Raw genomic sequence first — 13163 nt, 5'->3', positions numbered from 1 at the left:
AAAAAAATTCTTTACCGAAAATATATTGTGTGGCCGGAAATGTTTCTATAACTTTTTAACGAAGCCTCAATCAACAAATTAGTATCCTTGATTTTCGTTCTATTTTAGCCTCTATAGTCCCCCAGGGTTGGCCGAAGACCCTGTATGTATATTCTTTTAAGTAATTTTCAAAATCGAAAGAACGCGTATTCTTAAGAAACGGGAATGGAAATTAGTAACGAAAAACGAAAGATCGTCAGAATTCTCGAGCCCCGGATCGTTAATCACGAGAAAGTAGAATGTGTCACGTAACTTTTAATCAGACGCGGATCGTACGAAGGCTGACCAAGATGACTGACACAATTTAGCTCGCAATTTCTTCCGCTACCAATCTTTCCTTCTCCGTGGAATACACGTTGCGTCGTAACGTCGACCATATTTTCGTGCGGACATGATACCCTATTCATCCTGCGCTTCCAATTATAAAAATTCTTGGGTTGCATAAATTATTCCGCCTGCTCCAAAGATTATTAAGCTCGAGTATCAAATAGAGGTACACTTTCCCAATTGTTCTTGCATTTTCGTGACAAAGAATAGAAACGTGAGCGTCGAGTTTAAGAACGTTTGAACGATACGATCGATGTTTATCTTGTTTGTTCCCGAAACGTGAAAGGTGTCGTGGATCAGAAGGAGGGACTCCCATATCCTCGCCGTAGATAAAACCATGTTTGTCCCGGACGAGAGGTTCCAGGCGCTGTTCGTGGACGCTGTGGACAGCTGGACGCTGCAGGTGAAGTACGTCCAGGAACGCGACGAGGGCGAGTACGAGTGCCAAATCTCGACCGATCCGAAGAAGAGTCACATCATCAAGCTCAACATCGTCGGTGAGATCGCGTAGACACTCTTTGTACGACGCAGGCCAATAACGAGACTTCTTTCTCGACGCAAAACGTTATTTTTATAACGCTACGGACGCTCTGTTATCGATCGTCCAAGTACGGTGGAACCTTGGTAATTTTTTGCAAAACGGGGCTGAATATTCCAGCAACATAGCAAACGAACCAATAAGAAGGAGCCGCTCTTACAGCGCACGGCTTCGCTATCTCTGATCACTGTCAGCCGCGTTTCCTCCACCTCCGACTTTGCTCGTTGACAAATGATCATCCCTGATCGATACGAGTCAACGAACGAAGTTTGCTTGCAATTATCGAGGTTCCACTGTACTCCACGGACGAAGTTTCAGCTGATCGATAACCGTAAGAGCATTAAGATACAGTATTCCTCTTTACGCGACCCGTAAAAAGGTAAGCATCGAAATTTCACTATCGAGACGTCCTTTTAATACGCCAAAACATAAAAATCTAAGGAACACGTATTATACTTTTTTCATTAAATTTCCAAAGTCAAAGATATTTCTCTTTATACTCCTAGAGCTCTGTAAACTCGCATCGTGAATTATTAACATCCCTAAGCCGATCTCATTTTAACGATTTGTTCTTCTTTAATTCGTTGTCCCCTCTCAACGATGTCGATGCTCCTCCAATATTCCACGACCCGTTTCTCGTACGAATCATCGACAACATTATCGTCGTTAGTTCATCGTTCAAGCCGTACATCTACTCGCGTCCGTGGCTCGTAATTATCTTCGATGACTTCGCTGATACGTAGATCGTAAACATTCTCGTAATCAAGAGACGTTTCCTCTTACGCGTATTAAATTCATCATACTGTCGGGGATTAATTATTGTTAATTATCTTTTAATTAAGACACGTAATATTTAAAAATTCTAGCAGAAGTCGCAATCTTAATAACTATCAATATGAAATATTTGATGTTTCGAATATACAGGTATTCGAAAGTTTCCTTTAGATTTTTGTGCTTGACAAAGTATTACAAAGATAAGGAGATCGTCTTTACAATCGTTGTTGCAAATACGTAATCGACGAACGAACAATGAAATCATTTTTGGCCATGTTCGGTATTCGAATCCCCAAATTGCAACGTACGCGTGTTCGTTCGTATGACGATACGAAAGAGAGATGTTGGTGGTCGGTGTTTTCAGTGCCAAAGATCGAGATCATAGGCGATCGCGACATGTACGTGAAGACCGGAAGTACAGTCGCCATACGGTGCATGATAAAACAGTCGCTCGAGGGACCGTTTTACGTCTTTTGGTACCACGAGGGGAACCGCATTCTGGACAAACAGTTGGGCAAGATCGACATCCAGACGGAGAGGATCAATAACGACACGATCAGCAGTTTAGAGATCCGCAACGCGAGGACGGAGGACTCGGGTAATTACACTTGCAGCCCGAGCAGTTTGGACAGCGCGAGCGTGCAGCTTCACGTGTTGAATGGTAAGCGTTTTCGCATCCCGGTAATATAAATCTCTTTCGCGTTTCAGCGAGGAAATATGTAGCGCCATCATGATGTCGCGGAATGGAAAAAATGTTCCCTTAAGTGAATTCGAAGCTGAAGATTCATTTTTAACTCTTACGGAGAGATCGACGACCCGGATAAGCAACGTTCAAATGGAACCAGTTCTAAAATACTAGCTGGTTACGCGTATTTATTAAAAATTACTATGAACGTTGTCTTCTCGACTTTACCAAACGTTCGGTGATTTTACTATTTTTTATTTGAGGAGCTAGGATACATTTTCGTACTTTAATTCATAATAATACAAGAGACTGTCTTAATATTTGGAAAATAGTTGATTTACATTTTTTGGGACGAGATTTTTCGGGAGAAAAATACGGAAGAATTATGTAACGCGTATAAGCATTCCTCTGGCTTTGATCCAGAAAGTTCCTGTTTATGAAAATTAAACGTTCGAAATCGGTTTCGTTAAATACCGGGGAATTGGTACCTAATATTCTAGAGTTTATGTATACTTATCGACCTCCTTTTAAGATCAATTCCATCCAGGAAGGGTTTATCTGGGTCGTGACCTCATCTTGTGAGTGTACCATTCATAGTGAGTACGAAGTTACGCTGAAAAATATCAATGTGTTTGGATGCGCTATTGCACCAGGAATAGCATTTTACTAGAGACGATCTATCGGCTGTCGAATGTAGTCCCTGACGTCGACTGTTCGATTTAGAAAACTTTTCGTTAAAGAAAGGTATCAAGTTTCTTACGATATTCCAACGTTCGTGCAAATATTATTTATTTACGAAGAATAGACATGACTTTTCACCGAGTTGAAAAAAAATCAATCCTCAAGATTAGAAACTAAATGTAGACTCTTGAACGAGGCTGTAGAAATAAATTCCACGACAAATCGTCGACGTGCTAGTTTCTAATTGTCCTAAAACGAAGTTTATTTCTTATTATCGAATCGTATGCCGCAGGTGAACATCCAGCCGCGATTCAGAGAGGGATCAGCTCTGCACCGGGTGGTTATCCAACGCTGTGGTGGCTGGCAGGCGTCGTGACGCTGTATTCGAGTCACGGCAGTCGCCTGTTCATCCTCGTCCTTATGATTCTCATGGTCCTTTACTCGAAGACCCCATCTTATTTCGCACCGGAACGATAATCAGGAACGAGAGAAGGATGGTGTCGCAAGATGATCGATTATCTCCTGCTACGAGACCCGGAACACGCCTCGAGGAACGCTCCAGCGACGAGAAACGGGACGAAGAGCACGCGAGACAAGCTCCTTCGGGAAGTGGCTTCGCCAACGAAGATCACTGGATTACTCGAAGAAACGCGGGAAGAATACGCGACGAAGAACGTCGGATCGACAAAGGGGGAGTCGATTGGTTCCATTTGGCCAGCAATTAGCGTCTTGCTTCAACGAGGAACGCGACAGAGAGTTGAAACGTCAGTCGATCGGACGAACAGACGTCGAAAATATTATCCTCGACGCTCAGCGTCTCGAAACACCAGAAACGCTCCGGAAACCAACAATGATCGCTGACGTTCCGATGATAACCGATTTTTCTCTGTGTACGAATGGCAGATCCACGGACGGGGAAGAGAGAAACGCGTTCCGCGCGTCGAGACAATGTGATCCGGCCGTTAGCAATTAGGGGTTAATTACTCGCGGGGCTTCTCGTTAAATCGACGCGAGTTCTTCGCGCGGTCGATAGCTGCGAAAGGAAATAAACGCTCGCGCAACAGCGACGAACGACACGAGGCTCGCGAATACAATTTTTTCCCCCCCTCGATTCTCCCAGAAGAGAAAAAAGCGACACGAATTTTTTATAGGAATTATAAATATAAAACTACGATCTTCCACAACAACTCGAGCGTACTTACGATAGCGTCTTTTGTATTCCCATCGTTTTGAATCGATCGTTTTAATAATCTCTATACGTCACGCGGAATCATTGTATATATTCGCCTAACGATAGCATCGTGAAAGGAACGCGTACGAAACGGTCCCCGGATGGAAGACGACCGGAAACGCGAGTTCGAATCCGAGTCCCACCGCCCTCTTCTTGTTCATTATTCATCATTGTCAAAAGCGTATGTCGCGATCTTCGTGTCTTTCTCGCCAAGGGAAGCCAAACAGCAACAAGGTCTTCGTGATCGATCGCAAGACTCTGTCGAGGACATTGGGAGGGTTTCGTAGTTTCTTTCGCATCGAGATTAACTCGACAATGCGCGAGTGTGATTCTAGAAGGAGGAAAGGAACGGGCCGAGCGATAGGGGATGGAAAATTGGGCGGGGGTGGCGGTGATGTAATGAAACGGTACGCGAGGGGATCGCTAAACGCCGACAGAACTTCGTCCGCGCCGCTCGATAGAATTGAAACTTGTTCGATGAATTTTTTCGAAGCGATGTGATTAATTATATTCGAATAGGAAACGATTAGCGAAAACGTGTCTATACTCGACTGTCCACCGCTAGAAATCCGGGATCGTTTCGAGCCAGACGATCCGTCGAAACGGTTCGACGCATGATGTACGTGTACGCAAAAAAGTTTTCTTTCGCTTTTCCCGCGTCCTCTACGCGAACGCTTTCTTCCTTGTTTCCTTCTCTTTCTACGAGACTTCGAGTATACTCTGTATTTAGAAGTTTCGATGCTTGTGTATTCCGTAAATGGTACAGCATGTGTTCGAATAACATTGGGACTAAAATATTTAGCAATTCCAGCCAACAGTATCTTAAACAACGCGTTGCCATTTTGTTGGAAAGTTTAAACGATTAAAATACGACGCGTACGATCGAGAAGAAAGCGTGATAATTATTTTCAGTATATAGATATTATTTTTGTTCTCTGCTTAGAAGAATGTATATACAATTGAAAATTTGTACGATGAAAATATCGTACGTGTCACGTTTATGGCTGACTCGTAGACGCACGTGTTTTATTTATGGAAAATCGATTCCTTCCTGTCCTCGGAGAATCCAACGAATTTAAAGATTATCGATGGGTCTTTGTTCGGCCTTGGTTAAAGAAACGGAAACAAGTCTAATGGCAAATCAATGGTGACTCTACCCGTACCTTTATCGTACGTTTATTTCCGGAGGAAATGACGTTAAGGTCGCTTCTTGTTCGTCGGAGAATCATTCATATCAACGACGTCAACCCTCCATATCAGAGTTTCTTGCAGTTCCTGAATATTCTGGTGCCAGATCAAACCGGAAATCACGATGAGTCGTGATCCGCGGATCGACCACGTCTTCGAAATGTCATTTACTCTACGAATCACTGCCTGTATTGCTGACACTGCCTTATATTGTTGTATTGCCGATGAAATTCTGTCAATGAAGTTTAATTGAAACGTACCGAATGCCTCGCGACGATCCACGGTGACAGATGTTTTGGTATTCGAAGCGTATTGAGTATAGACACGAGCCAACAAAAAGTATTATATGCCCGTGCATGCGTGTCAAAAATTCGGAACGGAATGGGTCCCGTAAGAAGAGATTTGCTAATTCACCGACGAAAGTAGTCTTAGACGCGACGTTCGCTGTTCCATTAGCGATAGAAACAAGGATGTTCGATTCTGAATCGATTTTTTTTAAAAGCAAATATTTCCTTTGAACTTTCAGTACGTAGAATTATTATTTTAACTGGTACTAAATTCCTGAGTAATGGTTTAAATATAAACACGATGATCTTACTCAATGATTTCAAAGTATGTACGAGGCTCAGCGAATCAGTTCTAGCCGCTTCGATTAAAAATCCACTCGAGAATCGAAATTCCTGGCCGGAGGTACGATTTAGGAGAGACATTTAGACGCGATTTAGACGAAATGTATTTGAACACTCGACACGATATCGACAATACAATTCTGTTATCATGTCAACCAAAATTTTCCCTCGTACTTTTTGTAGTTTCTCGCCTACTCGGCGTATCGTTTCTCTCGAATTATGTCGATCGATACGTAACGATGGCTCGAGGATCGCGAGTACGATCCATCTTACCGGCTCAGACCCGACCGTTTTATCGTTCTGCATGTTCGGCTGTATAAACATACGGACGGACAGCTTTTCGGGCCGCCTGAGGCGACCCGTAAATTTGCTTTTTTCTCGCAAGAGCTAGAAGATACTGTTTTTTATAATACTATATATATATATAAATATATATACAAACGAGACAGAAAAAAAAATATATATATATGTATATGTGTGTGTACGTGCGCGAATACGTTGCACAACGGTGTTGAAATATTGAACAAGTTTCAGCTCGACGTAAAATGGCGGCGCCAACAGATAATACAGGAGTCGCTGGGGTGCAGTGCGGGGGGATTAAGTTAGAAAAACGTTCTGCGGGGGCGTACGCACGGACGTAATCGCGACGGGGAAACTGTGAATAACTGCGAAGAAAGTGAAAGAAATTAGAGGGAGACGAAAAGGAGTGCTTAGAGAGAGAAAGAGAAATGAAAAACGGAAGTTAGTCGAACGAGACGAACGATACGTTAGAATATCTACGATTCATGTGATTGTAAATACATAGTATATAAATAACGTAACGTTAATTAACGATATGCCGTACGTGTTACACTAAAGAAACAAAAAAAAAATAAATAAATAAATAATGTTACTGTGTAATTTTTCGGATCGTAAACGCATTCGAATGGGTCTGGCCGCCCGTGCTAACCGGCTCGAGGCCCGTCATTCGAGCCAACAGCCGGCTATGAATTAATCGAAGTTGCGAACGAGGGCTCTTTCGATCTTTCGATGCTCGTCGATACATTATTAAACGAACTTTGCGCCACGTTCTTTCATTCTCTCGTTTATCACTGTCAACGGGCGTCCTAATAATTTTCAACGAAAATTCCATCGACTTTAAACGCTTCTCCCATTCGCTATACACACACATGGATGTTTTGAATACAAAAAAAAACGAAAGGATACAAAATTAAGGAAGCTAATACGCGACAAGAAGGCACGCATTATATTATTTCGTGAATGATAGGATGAGTATTAAGGCACACAATTTATTTTTCTGTACTTTTAACTTATTCAGACCGGTAGTCGTACGTTTACATTGAGCGTGAATATACCGACGCCCGTTTCTGAATGGTTTAACAGCGTCTGTCTCTGCGCTTTCGCAACATGGCGGCCAGTGGCACCCCTCTCGACGTTGCTTTGTCGCGGAACTTCCAGGAGTTCGTTGCGGGAGGGAACGAAAGAATGAAAAATAGGCAGAGAGAAACTAATATACAGAGAAAGGAGAGCGAAGAAGACAAAGAGCAAACGAGAGGGCACCGACGCGAATGCTTTTTTTCTGACACGTCGGTGCACAGGGGCAACAAAAAGGAGCGCAGCTGCGAGCAGCACGTTCCTGGATAGCACGGGCCGGCCACACGCGACTAAATAGATGTAACACTAATTAACGCCTAGCGTAAGAACTAACGGATATAAATGAAAGATATATTGTCTGACATAATAACCAGGTGTGAACGTACACGCGTATACGTGATGTCCGCGGTGAGCAGTGTCTGTGCGAGGTGCATGCGAAACGGTTGAGTGTACGTGCGAACAAGAGCGAACGAAAGAGTAAATAGTTGAGAAAGGAAACGCATACACGGGCAAGGAGGGCAAACAATAAAAGGGGTTGTTCGTTGGACTGACGCGCCAAGGCGTTGGTCGAATGACGCACTTTAAAATAAAAAAGGGGCGACCGGGGACATTCTTTCTTGTACCGTTTCTTCCCTTTCTTCTTCCCACGCCTCGCAATGTCACTCGCGGCGAGAGATAAAGAGAAAGAGCCAAAGATAGGGCCTCGCCACGAGACCACAATTAAAGCTTGCGCCCCCTTTTTCGCACCCTTTGGTGCAACCCTCCGCGAGACGGAAGAAGAAAGTTGCAATTTTTGCGCTCGTCCTCGTCGCTCCTTTATTATAATTGAAATGACAATGATCGGGGTGGGAGGGGGGATCGAATGACGAAAGATAGCGACGATGACGATGACGATTATAACGCTGACGATGGTGAATTGAATAAAAGGAAACGTCGTCTAAGGTATACTAACGTCGTAGAGAGCATTGAATTTTTGTACCATTGTCTATAGTAGCTCTTAAGTGTCGCGGAGTTTTCTGTTCTTAGGGTGCCCGCCTGTGCAGACTCGAATACGTACTTATGCATTCTCGGTTTTGTCGATGGCTCGCGGGGCGGATATTGGTTTCGAGTATTCGTTAGAATTTACGTGATTTGTTTGCGTTTCGTTCGAATTCCGTGAAACGTGGCTGAATTCGCGTAAATAAAACTTTGCTTCCCCGATAAACTTCACGATTCCCGCGCCCAATGAAAGAAACACACTGAACGTCGTCCAATTCCGATAGGGAGGAACGACCTAACGTAGGGTAAAGTCCGCCCCAGCGACAAACGCGCCCGTTCCCGAGAGTCGCGGTACGCGAATAGCGAAAGAAGATCCTTTTTTCGTGTGATGATTGACCGTCCTGACAGTTTGTCGATGTGCTCTTACGCGTAGATACTCGAGTTAGTTTTTTCGATAGTAGGTAAATACGTAAAGGCAGAGGGGCGATTCGATTCTACCGGAGACAAATCGGAATCAACGAACCGGAAGTAATCGTCTCAGCGAAGCCGCCGATCCGATTACCGACAAGAAAGTTCGATATACTGTCCTACGTGCGTTGCACGACGAAACTCGCGATCGATGGCGGAAGCTGAGTCGCTTGGTAAGATCTCGCGGGATTTGCATGCGAATCCCCGTCGGAGAAACTTGTATACTGTTGCGAAACGAGAATGGTATGGATTCCACGAGAAGCGTACATGTATGATTATTGTGATTTTAACCCTCTACCGCTTGTTGCCGCCGTCAGCCATGGAAGGTGTTATAGGGTACTTATTTGCGACGATATCGTGGCGCCTTGTAAGTGTAGATAACTTTTAAGATGAAAAAAAAACCAAGTATGTACCTTAGATAAATCCTTCTGGTGTAATTTGTATTTCCGTTTACTCGTTCGGATCTTTTGTTAGCAGCCATACACGTGTAAATGTATTTTTCTTTAACCTTAATGTACATACATATTTTCTCCGTAACTGTATTTAAGCATTATATAGATCCATGGTTACATTTGTGTGCTCTCTCGACGCGTTACTTTGCATTTTGTACGCTTCTTATTTCGTTATCAGAGATCCTTACGCGCATAGTTTGCAGACGAAATAGAAAAGAACTTAGCTGTGGAGGGTTAGAAGTAAAAAAAAAAAGGGTACACAGTCGTCGATCGAAACCCTCGGGACGGCGAAACTTTCATCAATCCCTTGTAATCGGTGATGTTATTATACGATTCGTCGCGCTTTTCTAATTGTACTATGAGTAAACGAGTAACCGCCATCGAGACTCCACGAATCTTCGTTACCAGCATCGTATTTGTTTGTTAAAAAGTCGCACGAGTCGCTTCCGTTCGGCGCTAATAAATCGGGAGTCTGGATCGCGTGAAAAAAAAAAAAGAAAAACCACAATCCTGTCAAGAGCGTTTCAGTTTTTCGTGACACCTCCCCTTTTCGATGCGCGACAGATCACACGTAGCAATGGGTCTAATTAATCGTTAACGCGTGCCGTTTGCCAGTTCGAACGTTCGACGAAGCTGATGACAATTAATTATACGCAACGTACAATCGACTGAAAACCAAAAACGATGAGGCGGGTGTAAGGCGAATCGTGTAGACGTGTGACGATGGAAGGGGGGATATAGCGTTTGTCGAGCGCACGAATGAGCGAACATCGATATAAAATTAACGTAAATTTAAAGACGAAAACATTAAAGAGAACAAACAAACGAAAAAGAAAAAAAAAAATAAGTGAAATCTCTCGAAGCAAGCCTCGTCTCGCAGATTCTCGGCTGCACACCTTGAGCGCTTTAGGGTAAACGGGAATAAACATTATCGAATCTGCGAGATGATGTCGAGAATAATCGATTGTCCGATCGAGCACAGTTGTGAAACGAGCGGAAGTGCGAGTGCGTGGTTGCAGTGCCTGTATGAGTGCGAGACAAAGAATAAGCGACGGGATGAGAGATAATAAATCAATGTTAAACCGATCATTAACGATTTGCAATTTCGAGAGACACATCTTCGTTATCCGCCATTTCTCTGCATAAGTTCGGCCTCGGTTTCGAGAGCTGGACGCTCCGGCTTCCACGGGCATAAATCGCAGCTGAATCGGCCGATGCTCTACGTGGGGTTCGTTTTTTTTTTCTTTTTTTTTTTGTAAAAAGGCTAACATAACCGTTCGAGCTACCCGACGTCGATGTACTGGATATTTTTAACGCATCGGAGGAAGCCAGATGCGAGCATTATTACCCACGGGGGAGCATCGTCCACGTCGAACTACACATTACACACAATTCTCAGCGTTTCCGTTTTTTCAAGGTATCGTGGCAACAGGGACGAGGAGAACTGTCCCGTTCTATGTGTGTAAGAATCATAAAGCTTAACGAAGAACATTATACTATGAACTTACGGGATACTAAATAAAAAGTAAGCCAAACCGTTAAGTACTGCAACGTGTCTTTCTTCCTTCAGGTACTGACGACTTCTGTTTCCACTGCTGTCGAACGCGACGGGTATTTATCTTTTTCTGTTTTTAAATAATCGACTACGACCGGTTACTTTTTTTAAAAACGTTTTAAGCTCTCGCCAGACAAAAACTCGATTAGTTCGCTCGTTTACGAAGGAGCTTAATAGGTTAGGGTATCGGCGTGGATCTCGGAGATTTACCGCGTGGTTATCGTAGAGGTTAGAAATACTACATTTTTTGCATGGCATTAATTTTATATTTCATTTTGTCTTGTACAAATTATTTATTCGGACTTTTTATTTTTGTCGCGAGTCTTCATACAATTCTTAATAATTTTTCGGAAACGAACAATGTAAAAGGCACTTATAATACGGAAAAGGCCGAGTAACGTGGATTGCACGACTAATTCGATTGTCGAATTAAATGGTGACATACCACAGCATAGAACAGTTAATATAAAACCTTCCGCACCAACCGTAGAGAAGAATTTTCCAGCCTGAAAAATTTTTTTATTATTATTATTTATTATTTATTATTATTTATACAGTTTTAATTTTACCAACCAATGCATCCTTAAAAAGTTTGTTAGCTACTACTTCTGGGTTCACTAAAGAACTGGTTTCTGATATGAGTTTTGTTTCAAGAGGTTTTGATAGCTCTTCTATGGCAAAACCTGGTGTATCTGTGTCTGGAGGTAGACTAAGAGTCACAGAAATGTTATATGGTGCAAGTTCCATGGCTATACTTTCAGCTAAACCACGAAGTGCAAATTTCGTGCTACAGTAGGCTGAATAGCCAAATATGCCTACACAATAAAAAAATACATTAAAAGTTAATTAGATAACAAGAATAAATGTAATAAAATAACACTGAAGTACATACCTAATAGTGCAGCTTGAGAAGAAGTTAAAACAATAATTCCTTCCTGAGAAGCTTTCATTCTTTGGACAACAGCTTTTGTGCAATAATACGATCCCAAGAAATTAATGTGAATCATTTTTTTTAAATCTGCAACTCTGGTATCTTCAATTTTTCCACAAATTGCAGTACCAGCACAATTCACTAACATATATATTGGACCCATAGTTCTTTCTAAATCACTTAATGCTTTTTCAACCGTCTCATAATCTTCGCCAACATCAAGAGATAAATATTCGATTTTTTGTGTGTCCTTGTTTTTGCAAACATGAACTATTTCGTTTCTTGCTGCTTCTAATTTTTGAACATCTCTTGCAATTATTGTCACATGTGCCCCATATTTGGCAGCTGTAATTGCTACACATTTTCCTATACCACTAGATCCACCAGTCACCTAACAAAATATATTATTTTTCGTAAGAAACGTCTACAACTTTTAAACAATAAACAGTAAAAGCCGGTTAAAAAGTTAACACAAATACGGACGCCCGTTATATAGTTTTTAAAAACTAATTGCTGATTAAAAACGAAAGAAAAATTTACATGCACATTAACGAGTAAAATAATAAAAGTAAACATTAATAATCGTGGTGTTTCTATAAATAAAACATTAGTTCGTTAACGACGAATCGCTTTAATAGAGGTTAAGTCTAGGTTAGATTTATATTACTTACAACTACGTGTTTGTTATTAACGGTTTTTAGACGTGCTCGCCAAAAGAAATATCTTGAAAGCAAAACCGTAATTAGAAAAACAACAATTATTGCGTAAATTAGTATTATGTTAAGCATTATTACAATAACTTTCTACAAAGTTGATGACAGCACTACGTACCGACATAAACTACAGATATTCGATTCCATGGGAAGAGGCAGAGATGGCAGAAAGGCACCGAAGGTGCTCTCGCACACTATGTCAGATTACGCGTACGTGACCTCGTGGAGTTTCGGAAACCCGACAAAGGCAAAATGACGCATGCCCTCTTTCTCGATTCTCCGAAGTTGGCCGAAGTAATTTCGGACCGCCTCGTGAGAGTCGAGAGAGAAAGGCTCACATTTGCCTTCTCGCTCTTGAACAACTAATATCCGACCTCCTGTCACCAGGTCTCCACTGGCCTCTGCTGACTGCAGCTGACCACTTCTGGTATATCTGACAACGTATAACGATTACGACTGGCTACTGTTAGTCTCTCCCAGCCTCTGCTGACCACTGCTGACCGCTGCTGACCACTCCTGTTACTTCTGACAACGTGTAACGATTACGACTGTCTACTGTAGCCGCTCCCAGCCTCTGCTGGCCTCTGCTGACCACCGCTT

General features: G+C 42.4%; 2 protein-coding genes across 3 annotated transcripts in view; one reads left to right on the top strand and one right to left on the bottom strand.

The window, feature by feature from the left end:
• The window catches only part of LOC143345848 (zwei Ig domain protein zig-8), a 43502-nt gene extending 32596 nt beyond the window's left edge, over window positions 1-10906 (top strand). Inside the window, exons 3-5 of the mRNA XM_076773409.1 lie at window positions 653-863; window positions 2043-2339; window positions 3337-10906. Coding sequence (XP_076629524.1) covers window positions 653-863; window positions 2043-2339; window positions 3337-3521 — 693 coding nt within the window. The 3' untranslated portion in view covers window positions 3522-10906. The remainder of the gene's footprint in view (window positions 1-652; window positions 864-2042; window positions 2340-3336) is intronic.
• A 256-nt stretch (window positions 10907-11162) lies between these two features.
• Window positions 11163-12834, bottom strand: Kdsr (3-ketodihydrosphingosine reductase). 2 transcript variants are annotated; one of them, XM_076773277.1, is made up of 4 exons: window positions 12682-12834; window positions 11812-12241; window positions 11493-11734; window positions 11163-11425 (listed from the first exon to the last, which is right to left on the bottom strand). In XM_076773277.1, the coding sequence occupies exons 1-4, from the start codon at window positions 12685-12687 to the stop codon at window positions 11213-11215; spliced, it is 891 nt and encodes a 296-aa protein (XP_076629392.1). In that variant the 5' UTR covers window positions 12688-12834; the 3' UTR covers window positions 11163-11212. The 2 variants fall into 2 exon arrangements, with proteins under 2 accessions (XP_076629392.1, XP_076629300.1); XM_076773185.1 differs by having other exon boundaries at window positions 12522-12717.
• Window positions 12835-13163: the final 329 nt, after the last annotated feature.

The sequence above is a fragment of the Colletes latitarsis genome, chromosome 1, assembly GCF_051014445.1.
Source record: "Colletes latitarsis isolate SP2378_abdomen chromosome 1, iyColLati1, whole genome shotgun sequence".
Classification (NCBI taxonomy): Eukaryota; Metazoa; Arthropoda; class Insecta; order Hymenoptera; family Colletidae; genus Colletes; species Colletes latitarsis.
This window is presented reverse-complemented; position numbering and strand designations above follow the sequence as displayed.